Here is a 24,469-nt window from a genome sequence, read left to right as displayed (position 1 = left end):
GGCATGGGAAAGGCAGAGTATAAATTTCTTAAATAAATAAAAATAAATATTCCCCCTTAGTTGGTGCACTGACCTGGGGTGGTGGTGGTGATAACAAACATGTTCTTTATTCCCCTCTTTTATTCACATTTTTCAGTCTAGAAAAAGATGTCTGGGGGGGGCATACAAAATTATGCAGGGGTTGGATAGAGTGGATCGAGAGATGTTCTTTTCCCTCTCACAGAGCACCAGAACCAGGGGACATCCACTAAAACTGAGTGTTGGGAGAGTTAGGACAGACAAAAAAATATATTTCCTTATCCAGCTTGTAGCTGATCTGTGGAACTCCTTGCCACAGGATGTGGTGACGGCGTCTGGCCTGGATGCCTTGAAAAGGGGATGGGAGAGATTTCTGGTGGAAAAGCCCATCACGGGTGACAAGCTGTGATGGGCATGTGCAACCTCCTAATTTGAGGAGAGCTCAGAATGCCAGGTGCCGGGGAGGACAGCAGGACGCAGGTGGTGAGCTCACTGGGAGACCCAGGAGGCTGGACTAGGCGGGCCTTTGGCCCGATCCGGCGGGGCTGTTCTGACGTCCACGACCCAACCTACAAGCAGAGGGGGGGCGCCTTGTGCGTGCAGCGCGGCCCCGACCACCTGTGAGCCCCCGTGGCGCGCGCTCTGGGCGCTTCTGCTGCTGCAGCTCTGCTCCCCGCTGTGGAGGTAGGTCAGGAGAGGAGAAGAAGGGGTGTGAATGAGGCTGCCTCGCCATTGGCCGGCTGCCGGAGTCCCTGTGTGTGTCTCTCTCTCCCCCTTGCGCGGCTCCGGAGAGCGAGAACGCCTGGAAGGGGAGGCTGTCGCCGCCTCCTAGTGCGGCCGGTGAGTGGCGAGCTGCAAGGGGGTGAGCGGGAGAGCGCGCGCGCGCTGGTTGCTGCCCTGAGCCGGGCAGGCTGCGCAAAGGAGAACTCCTGGCTGGCCGCGCGTCCCCTCCCCCTGCAGTAGCAGCGCTTGGAGGAGGAGGAAGGGGGGGGTTCCCTGCCTCTCTCCGGGTTTGTTGAGCTTGGGCTGCCGCTCTCCTTCGCCAGCCAGCGCCGCTGGGGGAGGTGTGTAGGAAAGGCCTGGTGCGAGAGGAGAGCAGGGAGAGAGCATCCCCGCGCCCCCCGTGAAGGTGCCTGGGGTGGCGGTGCTCGCAGCCTCAGGAGGTGACTTTGTCTCCAGATGAGCAAGAAGGCTTTTTGAGGCTGCCTTACTCCGCGTAGTAGCTGCGGCGGCGGCGGCGTTGCTGGTTCCTCCTGCTAGCACGTCCTAGTTGACCGGGTAACGGAGGGGGAGTCGCTGAGGAATGCGGCGTCCGTATGGCTCCTGGGCTCCTTCCTGAGGCGCAATGGTGGCTGGCGGTGCTCCTGTGCAAGCGGGGAAAGGTGAGGCGTGCTCGGCCGGGGGCTTTTCCAGGCTCTCCTCCCGAGGAAGGCATTTCGTGCTCTCAGGCGGGGGTGTGTTTTGCAGCTTGAGACTCACGCTTATGTACGTGAAGGGGGGGGGGGTGCTTGCATTTGTTGGCAGCCAATTTGCCAAGCCTGGGGTTCTTGGAGAGCGAAGTTAACCAGCCAGGTAGGATTCGTGCTGCATCGCCCCAGAGATTCTGAAACCTTGTGACATTGGGCACTGTGGGGGGAGAGGTGTGTGTCTGTGTATTGCACTGTGCACATCACCACACCCCTTTTGCAAACAGGCCTTTTAATTAACCTCCTGCTTTTATTTCTCCCCCCTCCCCCTCTCCAGGGCTCTCAGCCATGCATAAAGAGTCAGAAGAGCCTACCAGGAATGTGGCCATGAGTTGAAAGGCAAAGGCAGCCAGCTCTGTGTTGGGGGGTGTCTTTCTGAGGAGTGGCAGCTATCATGACTGTCTTCAGACAAGAGAACCTGGATGATCACTACGAGATAGGAGAGGAACTTGGAAGGTACAGTAGTACTTGTTGGCAGGAAAGCACATGTAGTGTCTTTGTCAATAAGAGCCTCTGGGGGACAATGAGAATGGGGGTGGGGTATGAATCCAGTGGTGCTGAAGAGAGAACCTCGGAAACAGGCTGGGTTGCATTGAAGTATCTATGCATTTTCAGTTAGTGCACTGTGAGCTGCTGATATGCAGCAGATTACATGTTGTGGTATCTTGTCTTGTAGGAGTTTACATATAGGTGAGAAGCTAAATGTGCTGGATAAGTCTTGGGAATGAATACTGGCATTAACTATTATTCTTTTCTGGTTAGGTTTCTCTTTACATTAGTATGTATTCAAACAGCATTGCCTTAGGAAGGTGATTACCAGCTACTGCAGTTCACTGCTTTAAATAAGCATAAGGCTAGTGGGCTGAGGAACATTATAATTGACACTTGTATGCCCATTTTGTGCTACTAGTAACTGATTATCAGAGGTTTTCATGGGTGGTTGATTTTGTGCATGTGTGACTATGCTGAGTACTGAAGGTAACTAGTTGTTGTCATGTATGGAAGAATGCAGACTGGCATGTAATATTAATAATCTATCAAGCTATTTTCTTGGTTTTAGCATGAAGGTTCTGAATCTAGATAATTTCTAGAACTTGTTCTCAGTCTTAATGAAGATCGAATGCTTTCAAGGTATCAGAGTTCAATTATTCCGTTCCAGCCAAATGTCAGATCAAGAGATTTATAGTCATTAAGCCGTGTAGGTTTAACACAGTCTCCATAAAGCTTGTTAGTTGAATACTACAGAATGCTGTGTCTGTGCCACAGCTTTGTGATGGAAAACCCAGAACACTGACTAGCGATTAAAGTTTGCTTTTGCTTTTAAATCTCCCAGTTTAATTGCTAAATGAAGTGTATGCTTTATATTGTGTAGGGTGCTTGTGTTTTAGTTCTTAAGGTGTTGTTAATTATAAAAGCTAGGTGAATATTCAGTTGGCTGATATTCCCTATCTCCACAACAACCTTGTGGAGAAGGTTATGTTGTGAGGCTGTGGCTCAGATTTGATGTAATGCCAAATTGTGATTTAGACCAGTGTTTCTCAAACTGTGGTTCAGGATGGTGGGTCATGAGCCAATTTCAGGTTGGTTCCCATTCAATATTTTATTTTGAATATATTAGACTTGATGCTACCATGATGCATGACTGCATTTGGGGAAATGTGACACATCCTTATTTTTAACAGGCTACTGTGTATATATTTTTAACAATGATAGTAAATGGGACTTGCTCCTGGGTAATATGTGGGTAGGATTTCAGCCTAGGATTGTTCAAAATTTTCTTGCTTGATGTCACTTCCGGTCATGACATAACTTCCTGTGGGTCCTGACAGATTCTCCTTCCAAAAAGTGGGTTCCAGTGCTAAAAGTTTGAGAACCAGATTTAGACATTAAGAGTATCCCAGTTGGTTCATGGCCTCCTGTCTTGGAATTTCTCACATCCACTTCCAGTTTTGCTAGGTATAGTTTGCAGTGATGTCCAAATGTGCTAGCTGTGGTGGCGTTTTACCTTCAAGCTGATTTTGTGATCATGGCTAGGTTTGTAAACTGTGGATTGGTTTAGTGCTAACCTGTTGGTTTCGATATCACAACATAAGAACATAAGAACAGCCCCACTGGATCAGGCCATAGGCCCATCTAGTCCAGCTTCCTGTATCAACAAGTTTATTATTTGAAAAAAATCAAAGAGTAGGGTACCCAGAAACAAGAAGTAAGACGTTTCCAACCCATAATTGACCAAAGCCTATGCAAAGCTATATGAATGAATGCAAATTTGAAGCTGAGTGCTCCCACTCCAGGTGCAATCAGGTCTTCACTGTTAATGTTTTAATGGTTTCTTTTTAATTTTAAAAAAAATAAAATGTAACTTGAGATTTTTGTACTCATTTAAATAAAATTGTTAAATGTATTTTTATTGAGTATATATTAGATATTATAGGTATCTGATGTGTCATTTAATTCCAGCACTATTGGATTATTTTAGACAAAACACATCTCTGTGGATTTTGCATACAGAGTGCAGATATCCCCCTGTATCTGAGGGGGTTCCGTTTCAGCCCCCCTCTGGCAGTTACGGAAACCGCAGATACAAGGAAACCTATCACTGCGGTAAGCCTTTAAACAACATTAACTGAATCTGCAGGTACAGAGGAGATTCCTGTATACATTTTTAGTCTATAAACATCTAGTTCTATGCTTGGACATATTGTAGGGGATGTCCAAAAACAAACAGGAAAAAAGTGCGATAGATAGTATTGAATTCAGTCAGTTTTTGAATCTGTTGTTGAACATCATACAAAGGCTAATGCAAACAAAATTACTGAAGAGGTGATCTTTTTCCTTAAACTAATTACAGAAAAAATGCTGAAAATAGAATTCACACCATCCAGTTTAAATTTAAACATTGTAAGTTCTGTCACTTACTATGGGCAATGTCTAGCTTTTTTTTATGCAGTTTGTATCAGTAATCATTCCTATTATTCTAAGAATTTTCAATTATTTAAACATAAAACTAGCATTCTGAACAGTACTAACTGGGAAGGGTAAATGTGGTGTTGAATATATGCAGAATGGAACCAGACATACTTGTGGATGATAGAATAGCTCAGAAGGTGATGAGTTTAGTTTTTTGAGCCCTGAAGAGAACAACAGAAATGTTATGTTAGCAATATAATGCTTTGAATTATTTTCTTATCTAATCCAAAGTTTTCAACCAAATCATTGCGTTTTCTCAAAACCCATTGACTCTGGGTTTCCCCCCAGTTTTTTGCTATATGTCCTAATCCTGCTCCCCCTCCCCCCTCCAAAGTAGTCAAAGGAAATGTGGATATTACAGTATAGTAAACAAGTTGTAAGATATACAGGTCTTCTTAACTGGTGAAATCAGGTATGTTGATTTGTATGGGTCATAAATTATTTGTCGTTTTAGAATGTTGACAAAATATTGTCTTAATTATGGTTTCGTGTAGCAACCATCTACTGTCAGATTACTGGTCCATTTGCCCAGTACAGTCACCAGCAGCTCTCAATGCTTTAGATCTCTTTCCCAACCCTTTTACCTTTATCTGGAGATGCCAGTAATTGCATATGTGCTTTGTCATTGGGCATGGCTATTGCAGAATTTGAACCCACAGCCTTGTGAGCCCAAAGACCAAGCATGTTCCTTAGGATGGTACCAGTGAGTCCTGGTGGCCTGCATAATTGCCCAGATTGTTCTGGGATCCACTTTGCATTAATGTCTTGCCATGCAGAGTTGTGCTCAAATAATTTAGTTTCAGGTAGTTACCCATGTGGGTGGCTACAGCTGTGAATCAAGCCCAAGGACTGCAGCTTTGAGAGTAAGTTCTAGCAAAGCCAATCAGACTGGCAGATAAAGTGTTTGAGATTGGCATACAGAGTATTTACTTGTCACTATCTACATTAAAATACCAAACTTAAAGATTAGGACTCCCTTGTTTATCTCTTAAACAGCTGTCGTAAGCAGTCAGCTAGCTATGCCATTTCATAAGACCAAAGCAGATTTCAGTTCCATTTTGGATGGAAATTATTGAGAAATAGAAACAAACATGAACCTTTTTTTCCAGTTTAGTCCTCTTGTGGTTACAAGCTGTGTGACTGTGCATTTTAAATACACCATTCTGCAGTTCCTTTATTATACTTTGTTGTTTCAAGGGCTAAACTGGTTGCTACAGTGCTGCATTCTTCTGAGACTTTTATTACAGTTTTCCTGATCAAAACACACTTAATCCCTATGAAGGTGACTTGTTTTGCAAAACTATCCGAGATAGTGTTGCTTAATTTTAGGGAAATTCTGCATTACAGTGGTCTTCATCCTTTAACCTAGTTGTATGTAGGAAGTAATGGACATGAAAAACCAATATTGCAAAAATATAGGTTAGATTATATATGTGTTGTGTCAGGGCTTGAAAATGTGCTTTGCATTTAGGAGCCAATCCCAGAATTTAGGAGCTGAACCTTCTCTCCTCTTGCCTCCTGTATTGTAAAAGCAACCTACCCATATCCTATGAAAGAACATTGGACCAAACTGGAAAGAAAAAGATATGTGATTTTGAAAAATGGATTTTTTATTTTAATTTTTTTAAAGGAAGGGATCAAGAGAGATAGTTTATAGTCCTGGGTGGGGAACTTGGAAATGTGAAAGAAAAGAGAATGGAGAGAAGATTTAGAAAGACTGGATGGTGACCACAAAAGAGTAAAAAGAGGATAAAAGTATGCTAGGGAAAAGAAAATGATTTTGAAGAGGAAAAAAACAGGAAGATACTTTAGGTGAAAGAGAGAAGCAGATTTTCTAGCAGCAGGTTCCCACACACACTTTCACACTCTCCTGGATTAAAGGAAAGGCACCGAATGGGAAATGGTTATGTAGAAACCAAGTCTTCTGTGGCCGGAGTTGTCACCTAATGAGAAATTCATTTGCTGGATTTCAGGGCCATGTTCACCAAATCTAGATAGTAACCCAACATTTCCCTCTAAACAATGTAGAGCATTATCAAGGGATTTTTTAAAAATACAACTAAGCTGACATCTAGAAATCCTAAAACCCACTAGGAGAAAGAATATCAAGCTCTACTGCATGAAACAAAAAAACTAAGGCAAAAATCCCTGCCAAAAGTTCAAAGGAACCCTAAGCATATACCAACTGCAACCTGCCTACAGCAGAGCTTACTCCCATTTAAATGCAAGAAGAACAAGTTACTACTTAGATTTGATGGATATGGCCTTGAAACCTGGAAAATGAATTTCACATTAGGTGATCACTGTGTTTTTCCTTGCACCCAGCCAGCACATTGTTAGCCACCACCCAGCTCCTTTGCAAGGTGATAACCACACTCATGAGTGGGCACCCTGTTCCTTTGGCTCTGTATCTGTTGCTCAACTGTGCTGGTGAATTAAGTCTGACATCTGAACACTTTGTACAGTAGGCAAAGTGTCTGGGCTTGGGGGAGCGAAGGGATTTAGAACTGTACTTACCTGGGACTAAGCCCCATTGAACTTAGTGGTACTTACTTCTAAGTAGACATGCACAGGATTGTGCAATAAGAAAGTGGTGGTCTGAGACAGCAGCTTGAGAGTGAACAGACTGGGAGGGGTGAGAGAGACTCTCGAGTCATCCTGGGAGAAAAGGTGAGAGATTGAATGAGTTTGGCAGCAGAGGGGACAGAATTGGTGGAGGAGACCAGATGAACGTTGTTGGGAGAAGGGAAGATTGAGGGAGAGACTAATTTAAGAATACAAATGAGTGGAGTCAGGGATAGTAAGGGAAAAGCAAGAAAAATGGATATCCTTAATTTTAATCTTTCTCAGCTTTCTGAGATAAGATTCAATTGCAGGAGCTGTGAGTTGAGTAGTGGTAATGGGGAGATCAAAACAAAGCTGTGAAGCAGAAGCAGCAAGCAGCTGTTGCTGCAGTTTGCAGCAATGGTACCTTCAGATTCACCCTCACCACACTTCTACTACTTCCGCGTCCATGTGACACACATGTGTAGTCTGCTACCAGCAGCATGCATGTCCAAGTGGGCATTTGGAAACAGTATATGGTAATAGGACATCAATTCTAAAAAGTCTCTTGTTCTGAGGTGGACATGTGTAGCATCGACTTTTTGGATGACTCATGCTGCTTTTGTCATTAAAGTGTTAAGGTGAATGGAAAAATGAAGTGTGAAAGCACCCAGCATTTGTTTGGATTAGAATCGCCTTGAGCCTGATCAGTGCAGTCATTGATCATTTTCAGTGTTGCCACTGCATGATCTTGGACAAATTTGCTGGAGTTAACTGTTAACCTGTAGCTTTGTCTTGAATCTGTTGTCTTATTACAGGGGTGTCCAAACTTTTTGGCAGGAGGGCCACATTATCTCTCTGACACTGTGTTGGGGGCTGGGAAAAAAAGAATTAATTGACATTTCAAATTTGAATAAATTTACATAAGTAAATATGTTGGAGACAGAACTTACATGAATGAATGAAGGTCTTGCAATAGCTCTAGTATAGGCCTGACACAAAGCAAGGCCAGCCTTTCCTTTGCTGCAGTTGCTGCATCACAGACATGAAACAGCAAGCAGTGGAGGGAGCCCTCATCCCACAGCCCTTGTGAGAGGTTGAACAGTCGACCTCACAATGAGTGCAGTTGCATTGGGCTATCGCGGGCTCCAGCAAGTCTCTGGAGGGCCAGAGGCTCCTTGTAGGCTCTCCACAGGCCAGATTGGAAGTCTCTGATGGCTGCAAATGGCCCCCAGGCCAGGGTTTGGGCACCCCTGCCTTATCATAAGGACAGAACGAATGGCTGTCGGTTCATTGTGATGTGCCTGAAATCCTACAAAATTCTAATTTTTGTATGTACGTAACTGAGATGAGCAAATACTTGATTTGCTATGAAAATTAATTTTTCACAGCTTTCATTTTAATGCATTATTTGCATTGGGCTAGTTGATTGAAAATTGCAAAGTGGAATGTTTACAACTATTTTTCTGTAGTATCTTTTTGGAAATATGATGGAATGATTTTCCCCCTTAAGAAATTAAGCTTTTGTCAAATAGCAAGTTAGATCTTGAATAATGAGAACTGACATCTGAAGCCATTCTCAGCATGCAGATGTGCTGATTCTTTGCAAGATGTCACTTAGTCCTGGTCTACACATGCAGAACAGTGAAGTACTAGAAAGAACTGTGTTGCTTAATTCTGAAGATGGAGGATTATGTTCATGAATTCTTAAGTTAAGCAACTCCCTGCTAGCTTAAAAAAACAAAACAAAAAAAACTCCCAGCACAGCAGGAAGAGCAGTTCTAGGCAGACTTCTCACTGTTGTGCTAGTTTCCCCCTACTTATACAGAATCTTTTTATGTAGGGAAGCATTTGAAAATGTGGTTGTTCACCTGCAGTCTCAAGTGGTAAAGTCCACTTTATCAGCTGCTGCTACTGCTAATTCCTTTAAGAATCTTATAATGAGTTCCTTTAAGTTCCTTTAAGATACATTTCTGCTTCTTTTAAAAACTGTGATTTTAAATTTTGTCCTTATATCATATATTAAATTCTCAGGTTGTAGTGATTTAATCTTTTAAGTAACTGATTTTAAATTTACTTTTAATCCTTATACAAAAGTCTTGTATTTTCTTAGTATTAAAATATTCAACTTCAGATTTTACTGTTCAGTGCTCTGTTTTCAAAATTAGTTTTGGGTTGTGTGTATCCAAAAGAAATGAATTATGGCTAAGCACCATTGAGATCAATGAGACAAACTGTGACTAACTTAAGTCCCCAAAGTTTTGATTATGCTTAGTCAAAATTAGTTTTTTTAGTTCCAACTTTTTTCAATTTCATGCCTAGCAAAAAAGGTGAATTCTGACTAAGCATCATGACTTAATTTGTTTTTGTTTCATTGAAATGTTCAGTTGAAATCAAAAGCACTTAACAATGCTTACTTTTGACTGAATTGTGCCCACTTGTTTGCGTCCCAGCTCTAAATCCAGGAATTGGATGTTATCTTACAGTGCAAGTACTTAGGAAATAGATCCATTTGAGTCAATCTTTTGGTATCTTATATACAGAAAGCACCCATGGAATTTTCAACTTTTTTGGAATAAACACTTGTAAGCAGTATTGTAAGTATTATTTTTGGAATAAACACTTGTAAGCCCCCTGAGGGCTGGGGATAAGAATAGGCCCTCAGTTTGGCTGTACTTGTTGTAAGAGGCGACTGAACAGCCACCTGCTGGATGGGACTCGTTAGCCTGGGAAGGCAGCTCATCTGAGAGAAGGAAAACTCTGATCCCAAACCTCCACTGCCTTGTGGCTACATCCAGTTATGGAAAAGGCTTCAGGAGTCAACCTCGAGGCAAAATCCGGAGCCAGACTCCCTGAGGTAGTTCATGGCTGAACACAGTCACGTTCTGGCAACTCCTGCGACGTCGCTGGAACCAACCGTATTGGCTTCTGCCTTTCCATTGGACCATTTCAGCGACGTGGAGAGGGGGGATTTGCTGCATGGGTAACAGTCTATCCTCCATATCTACTTTACCCAGGCTTCGGGCACTGGAGAGGACACTCTGTTCCAGAACACTATTCAGAGTGCAATACCATAGTCTTCCGAGACTGAAGGATGCCAACAAGAAGCAGTATTCTTTTCATTTGACTGGCTCACTCTGTCCATTGTAACATGTTCTGTGGTGAACAAGAGGGTAACAAAATACAATCATGTTTGAAGTAGGTGCTTATTTTAAAGTTAAATATCTGAAGGAACCACAGATATTCCTATTACCTGATACACGCAGATTCAGTCTTGGTGACATCTGCAAAAGGGCTGTACCATGTGCAGATTGATCAGGCTATTAGCTTGTGCAGTGACTTATTCCCAGGGTGCCCTGCTTCATTTTGAATACAAGGAACTGAATTTTCAGTGAGGCCATGCTGCCTTCATGCTGACTGAGCAGAGATACCACACCAAACCATGCTTAAGGAAATTTGACCATAGTTTAGTTTAATGTCTAGATTGCAAACCAAGTTTGTCATTCATCATGACAACCCAGGGGTTGAAGTGGATTTGTATACATAACTACAATTTAGCAAGATATCTGAATGGATGAATCACAGTTGTGGTTGTGGGCTTGTGGGCTGGATGTTTGACATCTCTGTTCTAGTGGCTTTGGGTAGCCCTAAATGAGTATTGTCTGGTGAACTCATCATATGGACTGACATTCACTACAGTTTACCCATGTGACTATAATTTCCTCCTTTTAGCAAGCAGCAGTAGAAGAAGCTTCTGGTCTCCAAATAAGCAGGTTAAACCAGCATGGGATGAAACCTGCCTTCAGCAATAACATTTTCAGTTTGGCTGGAATTTTAACTGTGGTTGAGTGCTTTCTCAGGAAGGCATGCCAGTAATAATCGGCCCAGATATCTGAGGTATGCCTACTGGGTGCTTTCTCTTCTACCATTTAGTATAGTTGTTCTATCGCACTGTTCCTCGTGTGATTCATTTATAAGTCCTAATTGAAAAGGCCCGTATATAGTGCCTGGCTGGGTACGGAAGTACAGAGGGGAGACACAATTGCACACACTCTAATAGAGACTGTAGTATAGAAATGAAGAAAGAACCTGACTTAGCTGTCCTAGGTTTGGAATGATTTTTGGTATGCATTCTTTTTCAGAGTCCTAAACAGTGCAGAGCTTGTGAAATGGTATGCTAAACCTTGCATCTGAAACACACAAAAGTGCATGTTCTGATCATTTAGTGCAGAACTACGTATTATTTTGGCACATACATCTTCCTAACCTTGTGTTCACCAAGACGCATGGAAATGGGGCACATAAGACACCTGTTGGAAAGAGCAGCTGTGCTGTTTCAAGACTCCCATGTTGGACAATTCTCTCCTGCAAATGGCCTCTCCAAAAGCAGTTTCTCCTTCAAGCTGGGATTGCTTCTAGCTTCAGGGCTTGACTAGCAAAAAATAATTTAAACACAAACCGTGCAGCAGAGTTGATTGGTTTTAAATCAGTGATTTAAATCCCAGCGAAAAAGGCCAGTTTCTACTGAGCTGACACACTCAAAAGGCATTTATTTTAACCCCTGTTTCTCATCTTTTCATCACCTGTAAACTGTGAATCATGAACCGCCGTATGGAGTTTTTCAGAAGATATGATAAGACTGTAGAGCACATTGAACACTGGAATTAAGAGACTTGCTGATCTCAGTGGGTGCGGTAGCTGTTCTCTAGTCTATAGCATGCAACATGGGCATTGTGGCTGTATGATTCCAGAAACCACTTATGTCTAATATATGTGGAGGGAGTACAAATTTATGTGAAAGTTGAAAGGATTGACCTGGATACCTGTGCAGCAGACAGAAGCCTTATGAATGTACAGTATGTACTGCAGTGTATACTGATCTGGTGCTAGCTTTCTGATGCCTGCCTTGTTGGTCCTGTTAGCAAGGAGACCATTGTTAATAGAGATAAAGGAATCTTTTGAATTGCCAGGGAGAATTATTGTGTCTTCATCTGCATTCCCTTCCCAGTTTTAAGCATCAGGCTGCTGAGCCACCATGTATGTAGAATAGCCCTGAAGGACTGTTCCCACCTAGGGAGCTGGAAAAATTACAATGTGGGCAGGCTGTCTGATATGCCCATCATCTGCCCTACTACTCTGAACGTTGACCTGAATTTCAGAATTGGGTTTCACAGTAGTATTCACAGTCCATAGTAGCTAAGATCCCATTTGTGTGTACATGTGGTCAGCTTCCCATGGTGCAACCTTGCATGACTATGGTGTGTGTGTGTGTGTGAATACCAGAAACACATAGGCAGGGCCAAATCATATGGCCTTTCCTAACCAATCATTGCCCCCCTGCTGTTGCAGGTATATGTAAATGACACTTTAAAAATGATACAGGTGGAGCCTATTTATCCGTGTTAGTTCCGTTCTGTGACTCGGCGCAATTAAGAAAAATGTGTTGTGCTAAATTCGATAGAGTTATGCAAATACACTGCAGCCTGACACTTCCAGATGGAAGGAAACTAAGTTAACTGTTATCAATCCCCTCCCCTCCATACTCAGCCTTCCCCTTTGCCAGCTGCCTGGCTTCCTTCACATAGGATGCTAATCTTTTAAGAGTCCAGCCAAATGCGTTTCTACTCAGAAGTAAGCCCCATTGTAGTCAATGGGGCTTACTCCCAGGAAAGTGTGGAGAGAATTGTAGGCTATATCTCTTGCTTTGCTTGGTGGGAAGGCTTGCTTGTGTCGGTGATTGCCTGCACCATCTCAATGGGGGGGAATTTGGCAAACACCCCCTGGGTTTTTTAAAGAAATCCCCTCTGTTACTACCACACCTGCCCTGTGTGAGTGAGTGAGTGAGAGAGAGAGCTCCACCTTGCTGCATGTGTTCTGGCTACAGAGATTTTCAGCCCCCCTTCCCTTCTTCAGCCTCTTAGCTGAACACTCCAGGGGTGTTACTGTTCCTTTGCAAGGCGAACCTCTTCCAGGACTCCAGGGCTATTTCCCTGCCTGGGTGAGGCAGAGCCTTTTTGCAGTGTTTTGGACTACCTGGAAATGGAGCAAGATGCCAGCGCAGGGCAAAGGAGGTAAAGGTGTGTGTGGCTTTCGGTTCCCCACCCCATTCGCATTGAGACAAATCTGCAGATAAAAAATCTGTGGATAAATAGCCTGCACCTGTATATTCTTGAAAAATAATTGCATAGCAATTGTATTTTAGCTATTCTTAAGCTATCAATATCACCCTATTTGGCATTTATTTACTTGTTTCCAAGATGATTGCTTCAAAGTGGAGGTGTTTTTTCATTGTAAGCATATAAGTTAGTTTGTCTTGACAATTTGCTGGCTTTTGTTCTAAGTCTGCATAGATTTGAGGGAAGAAAAATTGTTCTTACTCTTTTATTTAGTTTGACAGCATATCCCAAAGGAAACATTTGTCCCAATGTTAATGTACAAGTCAGCATTTATGAATGTGATTTCTTAAGACTGCAGATAATGTTCTATCAGTAGCCACAACAGTAGATGAAGGGAAAATTATCAAATGTGAGATGGTTAAGCTAGTGCCTGTAGTAGTATTACTCTGTAGCATTACTCTGGTAATAATTAAATGATTAACTTCAAAACATCAAAATATATTGCATATAATATTTCCATATAATGTACAAATAAATTTCCTTCTGAATGAAGCAAGAAGATACAGAATCAATACTTGAAGCAAAAAAGCTATTGGATCAGAGTGAATATATTTTGGTTATTGTCTGATGTTTATTAAGTTTAATACAAAATAAATTGAGCCCAAACTTTTTGGAATCAATCTAAACTGTTAGACAGGTATATCCTTCCCATGTTCCTTTAAAACATATCATTATACAATGCTGATGTAAGAAAATAAATTCTCTAATCTGAGTATTAATCAATGGTAAAGAGTTTTGCATCCATGACAGGTGTTAGACTTGCTGTCTATTGCTAAGTGACTTGCTAAGTGTGATACTTTTATATACGAATCAAAGCAACATAATAAGATTAAAAGTGGTGGTTGCAATCCACCATCAATTATGTCTTTAATACATCCCACTATATCCTTCCACAAATCCCATACTATTATACTATTTCACCATATATGCTTAAAGGAAATGCCAGGTAGGCCAGGCTTTCAGGATTCATTTTGGCAGCTGTTATCTAATACTCCTAACCCTGCTCTACTACTAGTGGTGTTAGCCGTTCTCATCCCATTACCACTTATTGTCATGTTTCTTGTTCCCAGACCACTTCTTCCTTATTCCTTGCAATAGTAAAGGGTCTCCTACTGGGAGGCAAATGGATGGAATTGTGAGGTCCTCACACAGAGCTCTGCCTTACAGAATGTGGCCACTGTGCTTTTTGCCTTCATTCCTCACTATGGGCCCAATCCTATCCAACTTTCCAGCGCTGATGCAACCATGCCATTGGGGCAGTGCACTGCATCCTGTGGTGGGGGCACAATCACAGAGGCCTCCTCAAGGAAAGGGAATGTTTGTTCATTTACCTTGGGTCTGCACTGCTGCTGCATTGGGACTGGAAAGTTGGATAGGTTTGGGCCCCTAGTCTCCATCAGTCACCTTCCTTTCCTGTCTCCTGTGGTTGTCAGGATCCAAGTATGTTCCACAGATGGTGAGGGACGAGAGTTTTGATGAGGCCAGTAGTGAAGGAATAGAGTAAGAGGTGCAATAGCTAAATTATGTTTGATGGCTCACATCCCATTGTTTGAGCTAAGACTCTGAAAGTCTAGGACATATTTAAACACATGTTTTCCTCTGTTCACTTTCTCAGTAACCAAGGAAAAAACAGGCCCTTCCATCATGTATACACACTGGGAATTTAATTCCCAATAAGAGACCATGTATCAGCCCCTTTGTTCAGAAACTGCTTTTTAACTGCACAAGAATAGCACACAGCTCATAAGCATCAGCTTGTTATCCCCTGGCTTATTGGCCAACATTAGTTAGCACACTTTGTTTGCAGACAAAATTGTGTGTCTTCTATGAATACAGTATTTAAAATGCTAATTACTGTTGCTGGAAGCCTTGTAAAAGTTAGGATGATCGGAATAAATCTTCATTTGTCTCTTCTCATGCATTTCTTGACCTTCATCTAGCTCAAAATTAACTTAAAGAGCAATGCTTGACCTAATTGCTTAGTTGCTGTGATAACAGTTCCCTACATCTGATCAACTAAGCCTGTAGCCATAAGTTTTTTTTAAGTCATGTTTTCTAGTGAATGAATTAACTATATCAGTAGGAGATCTGTAAAGCAGCTGACAGCTGCAGTTTAGTTGCCCACAACTTTCTCGCATATGTACTGTCCTTGTCACTATTATATTTTTGGACGGGGTTATGCTGTCCTCCAATTCAGTGAGTGAGTGTTTGATTTTTGAGAACAGAAAAGATTTATTGAGAGAATGATTTAACAACTGCAGAGTGTTTCTTTGAAATTGATCAAACAGGTCACTGTTGTAAACAAAGATGTCTAGAAAAATGGACTTGTAGGAAGCCCTCCTTCTTCATGTGTTCATCCCCCCCACCCCCAAAATACTATTAGAACAGTTGTATGGATACATTTTGTACACATGATATACTAGAACAGGGGTTTCAAACTGGTTTCATACTGAGGACCGAATGGCATTTATGATGCCTGCTGAGGACCGGAAGAGATGTCATTAGGCGGGAAGTGATGTCATTAAACAACTCATAAGCAAAAATAAGCACTTTTTTCTCACTTAGAAATTCAATAACTACAAATGACAGAAGAGAAAACATGCAAATCTTTATCATATTGAGAGCCCAATATCTTTATCCCATATTGAGAGCCCAATTTAGCAGTAACACCTCAGCACTGCTCAGCAGCTGAGAGACCGAGGGTCGAATAAAAAGTTTCCACGGGCCCCATGTTTGACGCCCTTGTACTAGAAAAAGCAATTAAACTTGGGAGACTTGTGAAACAAGCTTAAGTATCTTTACAGAAAGTATAGTTGATTAGGATTATTTCCAAATGTATGTTTAGGAATGCAGCCTTAGTATTGAAGAAAGGAGTCAGAATATTAACATTTATTGTTGATAGTATTTCTAGTTTCAGCTTAGAAACCTCTCAGTAACAGACACAAGCCTAGTTCAGGTATTGCACCAAACCAGGCTTTGTTGTAACCCATAGTTTAGAAAACAGAGCACAAACTGTGCTCACTTGCCTCTTACCTGGATGTTATCGCAAGCTGCAGTGCCTTGACTGGCAATATTGCTTATGTTGCCACATCATTTGTTGTTTGCTCTTACAGTACAGTATAGTCTTATGTATGTCCAATCAGAAATAAATAGAGGTGTTTGTTTCCGATGCGTAAGACAGGATTACACCCTTAGTCTTACTGAACAGAAAGGGCTTACTTCTGAGCAAGGTAAATAACACCATTTTCAAACATTTCTAGAAATAAGTCTTATTTAGCTCAGTGAGACATGAATTGCAAAGTAAGGGTGAGAGAACTAAGAACATGCCTGCCTCCGTGGGCAGCTGTCAGCTGCATGGATTGCGCAACATGTTCCTGTCTTTCTCCACCTTGCTATGCTTTTTTCTTGCTGTTGCCTACAACCTTTACCCAATGCTTATTGTTTCTCTTCAATAGTGCTCATTTCTTACCTCCTGCCTTTCTATCCCAGGGCAGTGTACCTGTTCATAGCAGGGCAATGGCAGATAAGTACTGATTGTCACTGTTCCAGAAACTTCCTTAGAAGATTGTTTTCTGTTGAGTTAGCTATCGTATATTCTTTGTAGTTGACCTACATACAGCCCCTCCCTTTCCCCCCTTGTGATTTCTCAACCCAGGTGTGGCAAACCTACTGTACTTTGAAACTGCATTTGATACAGATTGCCCCTTTCTAACAGTATGTTCTCCTGAATGCAGCTTCCCAACAGATGATAATTTGACCATGCATTGTGGGGGAAAAAAATTATGGTATGTCAAAAGCCAGACTGTGTTTAATATTTATATATATTTTGTATACCACCTTTCTACAAAGCACACAGTGCTGTGCATGATAAAAATAAGATAAAATGTACAGCTATCAAATAATAAATATAATACAACAGGAATCGAATAAAAACAAATTGCAGAGCAGATCAGCAGCTTCACTACCCTCAGTGCTGCGTGCTGTGCTTCTGTAAAGCAGACAAGAACACATGCAGTAACCAAAAGGGTTGCATAACTTCTGATGCAGTGCAACTGCCTTTATACCCATTATAGTACCAACAAGAACAGATATACTTTCAGGGTACTTCTTGAAGAACTAATGGTCAGGGTTTGTGATCTTCAGGGCTTAACCCCACAATTGATAATACAGGCCTGCGAAAATGAGGGTCCAGATCATAGTGACTGCTGGGGCTTGACCCACGGTAAGGGAACAGTGCTGTACTGCGACATGGGCAGCCCCATTAGGATTGGGCTGTCCGTTTCTTAGAGCTCCGTGAAGGATGGAGGGGACAGTTTTAGTCATTTTCAGTATAGAACTGTACCTTCCATAGTTTTTGTCTCTTGGGTTGAGGCTACCTGTATGTTGCTTATACTTGCTAATTCTTAGCATGATGCTGTTAAAGCAAAGCCCAAAGTGCAGAATGCAACAAAACTGGATTATTGGTGTTTAATCTTAAACTGAAATCTCAGTAGAAAAGAGAGAATTCAGATAGGCTTATCTGCACCACAAGTTTTTACTCACTTCACAAATGGGTTTCCCTACCCTCCACCCCAAACCCACATTTCAGTCTTATGACCCAATCTTCATCAACTACTGTGCCAGTAGAACTGTGTTCCACTGGCACAAAGTTAAGGTGCCTGCTGGATCAGATAAATCCAGTGCAGGGGTAGAGGAGGGTAGCTCAGCCTGGGGCAGGACTGGTGGCCCCACCAGGCACAGTATCCAGCCCCCCCCAGCCTGATCCACCTACACAGATCAATGAAGACTTGCACCAGCAATATTGCCGGTGCAGGTCTGACTTGACCCATTGAAGCTGCTGGGTTTTATCCCAAGGAGACCTCCAGCAGCCAAAAATCCCCTGTGGGATGCAGTGTAGCCACACTGGTGTGCTGCATCGCCACATGGGGATTTAGTTAGGATTGGGCTGCTGGTCAACTATGTCTCCAGGTTATTAGAAAATTTGCCTGTGAGAGAATATTTTTTTTAATTATACAGATGCATAAGAACTGAAAGTTACCATCTGTTTATTCTAAGCAAGGGCACAACTTTGGCTTGGCTTTTATTGTCAAGTCAAAATAGTGATTGCCAATCTTGCCTTACATGGCTCCCATTTCTGGAACACAGAGAGCGTCAACTTGCCTATTGCATTCTGGGCATTGCAGCCAAGTAGAACTCGTCCTCTTCTTTTCAGGTGCTCATTCTTGCTCAGGAGCTGAAAGTACACCCAGCTATCTCCAACCTTCCTTACATCACTGGAGCTGGGGAAGGAGCAGGAATTGCCACACAACTGTTAGGAGAAGCAACTGCTGTATTCTCTCATTTTTTTTTTTTTTGGAGCATTTAAAAGTTTTAGACGCTACATACTTTAGAGAAGGTCTTGGCAATGCTAACCATGTTAGTACCAGGTGAGCACTGAAACAAACTACATCCCTTAGGTTTTATCTTTTATCCTCAAAGTATAGTAAAATTATACACTTTACTATCATTTTTAAGTTCAGGAAGCAAGGGAAGTTCAATTTGGAGCAAGACAGAGAGATATATATTTTTATGCTTCTTAAACTATTCGTTCCATTAACATTGAATTCATGGAGAAAACAAAGGTCCTTCCTAGGTGTCCTTCTTGTAGATTACTAATTTGCTGAAATTCACTGGATACCAGTAAAACTACTTATATGAATGTGTCTACAATATAGTCTTGTTAAAAGAATAGTTTTATTATAGTGTAGTATCTCTCTCCAGCATGAACTCCAGAGTAATTCAATAGCATTAATCATTAACACAGTCTAATGAGATTTCAAAAGAAAATTATATTATATACCAGAGGAATAGGTCAATAGGTCATTTGTGAAGAGTGTTATAATTAAATAGTTGAGTTATTCTTTCCAGATAACTATGCCATATTCTTGTTTCTTTGAAATAAGTTTTTTATTTTCCAGTTTTATTGTAGCGGCTAAAAGACTGAGCTGTGAATCAGAACTTCCCTGTTCAAATCTCACATCTGTCATAAACTCATTGGTGACTTTACACAAATCCAGGGTGACTAGATACATAAGAACATAAGAAGAGCCCTGCTGGATCAGGCCCAGGGCCCATCTAGTCCAGCTTTCTGTATCTCACAGCAGCCCACCAGATGTCTCAGGGAGCACACACAAGACCACAAGATACTTGTATTTGCTGCCACCTACCTGCATTCTATTTACACTCACGCACCCCAGTGAAGAGACCAGATTGCAGTTGGGTTTAACTTGTGCTATTTTATTAAACACAGTGACAAATTTTTAATGCATGAAACCTACTGCAGTGTTTCTCAAACTGTGGGACTCACTGGGTGTGCCGTGAGCTAATTTGAGGTGGATCCCCATTCATTTCAATATTTTGTTTTTAATATGTTAGACTTGATGCTGCCATGGAATGTGACTGCATTTGGGGAAATGTTACAGATATGTAATTTTAACAGGCTACTATGTATATGCTCTTAACAATGATAGTCAACGGGACTTACTCCTGGGTAAATGTGGGTAAGATTACAGCCTCGGATTGTTAAAAATTTTTCCTGCTTGATGAAATCACTTCCAGTTATGACATAATTTCTGGTGGATCCTGATAGATTGTCATTCTAAAAAGTGAATCCAGTGCTAGAAGTGTGAGAACCACTGCTCTACTGAATATATTTTCCTTTCCCCATTAGTCTGGGGTAGGCGAAAAAACCATCATCCACAGCCAATTTGAATGACAGAAAAAAATTCCTACCTGGCCCTCATAATGAGCAACCAGCTAATCTCAGACTGTACAGGCGTGTGCTGCTTAACAACCATTTGCTTAACAGTGGACCGCATATATGACAGTGGTCAAAGCACAGTAAAGATCTCTTAATGAGGCAGTCATGTCTTCCATAGCCTGCCGCAGACTGTCTGTTTACACAAAAGAGGCTCTTAATGCAAAGAAGATTAATGCAGTCTATCTCTTAATGCAGTCTGTCTCCAGTAGCCTGTGTAGCCAACTAGTGTCTGGCAGGGAGTGTCTGTTTACACAACAAAGGCAATACATTGGACTGAATATTCACTTAATGACCTAATGGCATAACAATGGGGATTGGAGAATGTATCCCTGTCCTTAAGTGGCACATCTGTACATACCCGTCATGACTTATAACCTGTCATGGGGTTTTCCTCCAGTAATCTGTCCAATCGCATTTTAAAGGCATCTAGACGGAATGCCATCACCACATCCTGTGACAAGGAGTTCCACAGACTAATTACAGAGTGTCTAGATCTTTAGCCACTGTATAGAAGAAGGAGTTTTGGCAGGTGTAGTTTTTTTAAATCCTTCCATGTTGAGCTGCACCTATCAACATTCTCTCTTCTATACAATCGTTAAAGGTATAGGAACTCTGTCCTCCATTACATCTGGTCTGCACAAATGACTCCCTTGCCATCTCTGCTCCCCAGCTACAGTATGGAAATAATAGTACTTATGGTAGTGTGAAGGGTTGTTGTAAGGGCTGCATCAAAATTTGTGAAGTGCTTTGCAGCATCAGAAAGTGCTGTGTTAAATTATCTCGCCCCATCAACATGCTGCTGTGCAGAGATGGAGTGTACAAAACATAAGAAACATTTTGCTTCCTATTAACCCATTTCTGCCCAGCCCTCAGGAGTATACATATGATCCTTGTGTATATGCAGTGTTGGGCAGAAATGGCTTAAAATGGCATTTTTTGTGCTATTTTTGTAATTAACATTGGAATTTTGTAATGTATTATGTAGTCTCAGAGTAATGGTGATGAGACTGAGTAATGGTGATGGTGGCCTTTTTTTTTAAGGCTCTTTTCTCCCATAAAGACTCCTTGCTGGTCTTTAACGGTTATTCTAAAAGAAGTGTCCACGGTGCTTTGTTTTAAGACACTAATGGCCCAATCCTATCACCCACCATCTTCCACCATACCGGTGCACTGATGGTGCATTTGCTACATGCATGCAATTGTGGGGGTTATCAAAATATTTTTTTTACTTATGGTAGGCTGCCTGTTCACCAGTGGGTATCTTCTGACATACATCAGCTATTTTGCTGGTGTAAATCTGAGAAGAGCACAGGGGTGGGACTAGGATCAGAAAAAATGGGGTAGGATATGCACAACTGCCATGGAGATCTAACCTCTTCTGCCCTCGAATCACCCCCCCCCCAGGTTCAACCCACTCCAGTCTTCCCCCAAACCACTGCCACCACCGCCTTACCTGTCCTACAGAGCATCTGGGCACTTCTGCCACACACACAGAGCCTCTGTCACATTTGCACCATCTCAGGAATCCACTGACATTAGTTGCCCGTAGGTTTGGGCTGAAAGGCTTGCATCCTGGAGAACTTAGTTGTCACTGACTAAACTTTGGATACAAACCTATAATTATATGTTTTGTTCTGTTTTCATTATTCAGATTTAATTTACCAGGGTCTATTTTTAAAAAGGGTCGCTATAGTAGAATTCAGTCCAATTTAAATAACTGAACTAAATTTTTTTAAAGATTTTAAATTATTTGGACTAAATAATTCAATTAAAAAAACAACTTTTTTCCATTCAGTTATTGTTTAAATGGTATTCAGTTCATTCAGTCCTCATAGTACTAACACAATTTAGAATCTAATCTTCCACTTGTAAATGTTAATATGTTTATTTGTTGTGTAACTATAATATTATTAAATATCACTGTATCTAGCACACGGTAAAGATCTGAGGCATCTAGTCACTCAGATGCCTAGAAATTGACTATATCTAGAAATAAATGGAAAATACTACATCAGCACTGGCTGTGTTCTTTAAGATGATGAGGTATATTTTTTGTCTTTTTAGGTATTAACCTGCTTTTGTAGCTCATCTGTATTCATGGCAGATGTGGATATATTTGTATAGCAATGGTAGTTTGATTTCAGCATGGGGCTTATGGGAAATATGTACATATCTGTTCATTTTCCTGATATTGTTCTGTGATGTAAACGATTTAGTGGAGTTTTGTTTCTCTCTGCCCTAACTTTTAATTTATTCAGGTGTGACTCTTCAGTACATTATGATTATAACTTCCACATCACCAGCTGCTGCTGCTGTTGTTGTGAAATACCTTTTTACGCTAATCACTTGGTCTCTAGCAAAACCACATTCAAATTTGCCTTCTGTCAAACTTGCTTTACATTTTTAGCTGGCACACTTTGTGCTTTCATCTTGGTTATCTTCTATTGCTTCAGTGCAACAGAAGTAAAGAACACATAATGAAATTAAGCTAATATTTCTGTTCTTTTGTAGTTAGGAGTTAGTAAAGGCTCGTAGTTCCTTGTTTTTTATGCTATTTAGGAGCTCACTGCAGAATTCCTAGTTTGATAAGTTTGCAGGGATAATAAAACTGCTTTCACTGTTGCTACTCAGCCAGTCATTTTTAAAAAAAAATTAAAATCTTGGTACCTGTGCATTATAATTCTATTCATTATTCTATTGATCATTCTGTTGTTTTTGGTGATAGTTGTTAGAGTGTGACTGGAAGTGGTAACTACAAATTACTGGTAAGTTGTTCAATAACCAAATTCTCAAATGTGCAAACTAGTCAAATAATATGCTGACCAAATCAAATTTATATGTGGCTCTCAGTTGTGGACAAGCTGTCATTTCTGATATAGAGGCAACAATTTTTGTAACTATATGAACCTTAAGTAAGAATGAAAAACTTGTTTCATGACTGGTATATATCTACATAGGAAGTAGTACATCTGCCTGCTGTTCATAGAATCTTTTTCCAACATTGTCGCTGCCCTTTCCTGATGCACCTAGCGTGCTGCTCATATTATTTTTACTCATTTTTTGAAATTTGCTTTTGAGAACAACAAAGAAAGGGAAACAATCTGTACCACCTCCATAAGTCAATTTGGAATTGCAGTAAAATTTCCTTTCACTTGTGGCAACTAATGCTGTCACACATGTAGCCTAAAGTGGATCTTCAGAATGTTGTGGCTGCACATGAGCTGATTGGATGTGGAATCTTCTTACAGGGAGGAGTGGCTGTGCCCCACATAGTGTAGACTGCTTAACTTAGTGGAGGCTCCTTGAAAACAATTTGTCATTTATTTTCAGCTTTGTTGATTATGATGACCATGAAAAATCAGATTACAAAATACAAAACAGTAAATGAGTCAGACGTTTTTCTGCTTGTATGCAGTCTTCTTTGAAAAATGCTGAGAAGTTGGATTGATGCACTCTCTTTTTCTTCATAAAGTCTGTTTGTAGGGAACAGTTTTTAATAATTAAGTTCCTTCTGTTTATTTCTCCTCAGACTTGGAAGAGCAATCGATTTATCTTGAAACATTCAGTTCACTGAATGGTTATGTACATAAACTACTAAGATGTCTGTAATCTGTTAAATGGGATTTTAGAGTACTGTACTCTGAAGTAATAGAGTACTAGATTTTTAGTATGCTAGTACCACTAGTGTGCAGATCATCTTTGTCCAGTGTCTCCATCTTGTGAGACTTTGAGGGTTGGTCCCCACTAGTTGCTGAGGGGAGGTGTGCTGTTGCTGGCTGAGCCTTGTACAGCAACCATTCTTCCTTGAGCTTTATATCACTGCCCACCCTCCTGTAGTTACAGTCTTGGCTTTAACTGGCTGCCATTTGGGGCTGGGTAGGATTTTTTCAGTCTACCTGATTGGCTGTTGATGGCTAGTTTTTTGCCTACCCGAAACTGTGAGTTGGATTTTTTATTTTATTTTCCTTATTCACTTTCTTTTGCAGGTTTGTGCAGGCACAAAGGCTGGAACTGGACCTTTGGTGTGCCCCTAGAGGTCAGCAACCCAGTTCCGATTCCTCATTGGCTTGCTGGCATAATGGGCTGGTGGGTAGATCCTGGCCTGGGTTGCTGAGACCACCTCAAAGCTTTCCCATCTTGGGGTGGGCTTGTGCAGTCTGGCTATCTTTGCCCCTTTCACTCATGTTACCCTGGCATGGGCGTGCAGATTTGAGTTAGGGTGGGAATGCCCTGCCCAGGGTTTGGCAATCAGCTACCACTCTTCCTACTGAATCAACCACCACACTACAAATAATCTTTACTGCTGTAAGTCTCATATTTCCTTCTCTGTAGCAAACTGTTTAACAAAAGTGGCCAATTTCACTAATACTGCTGTCTTGTGTGTTTATTGGGAGTGCATGGGCAAAATGAAATGCTTCTATTTCCAGTTTGCATACAGGCATGTATTTCCATACATGAAAAATTTTGTTAAGCAGTGCATGTACAGTAAATGTTTA

The 24,469-nt window shown here is 41.3% G+C and overlaps 1 protein-coding gene across 2 annotated transcripts in view; it reads left to right on the top strand.

Annotated features, from left to right (window-relative positions):
- The first annotated feature begins 1,020 nt into the window (after positions 1–1,020).
- The window catches only part of DAPK1 (death associated protein kinase 1), a 94,288-nt gene continuing 70,839 nt past the window's right edge, over positions 1,021–24,469 (top strand). For both annotated transcript variants that reach the window (XR_010793682.1, XM_066613647.1), the window contains exons 1-2: positions 1,021–1,400; positions 1,762–1,940. Coding sequence is in view for 1 of the 2 variants with exons in the window: in XM_066613647.1 (XP_066469744.1) it covers positions 1,879–1,940 (62 nt within the window). In the remaining variant the exon portion in view is untranslated. The remainder of the gene's footprint in view (positions 1,401–1,761; positions 1,941–24,469) is intronic.

This window comes from Tiliqua scincoides, chromosome 2 (genome assembly GCF_035046505.1).
Source record: "Tiliqua scincoides isolate rTilSci1 chromosome 2, rTilSci1.hap2, whole genome shotgun sequence".
In the NCBI taxonomy this organism is placed as follows: Eukaryota; Metazoa; Chordata; class Lepidosauria; order Squamata; family Scincidae; genus Tiliqua; species Tiliqua scincoides.
The sequence above is the reverse complement of the archived record's forward strand: the minus strand, read 5'-3'. Positions and strand labels throughout refer to the sequence as shown.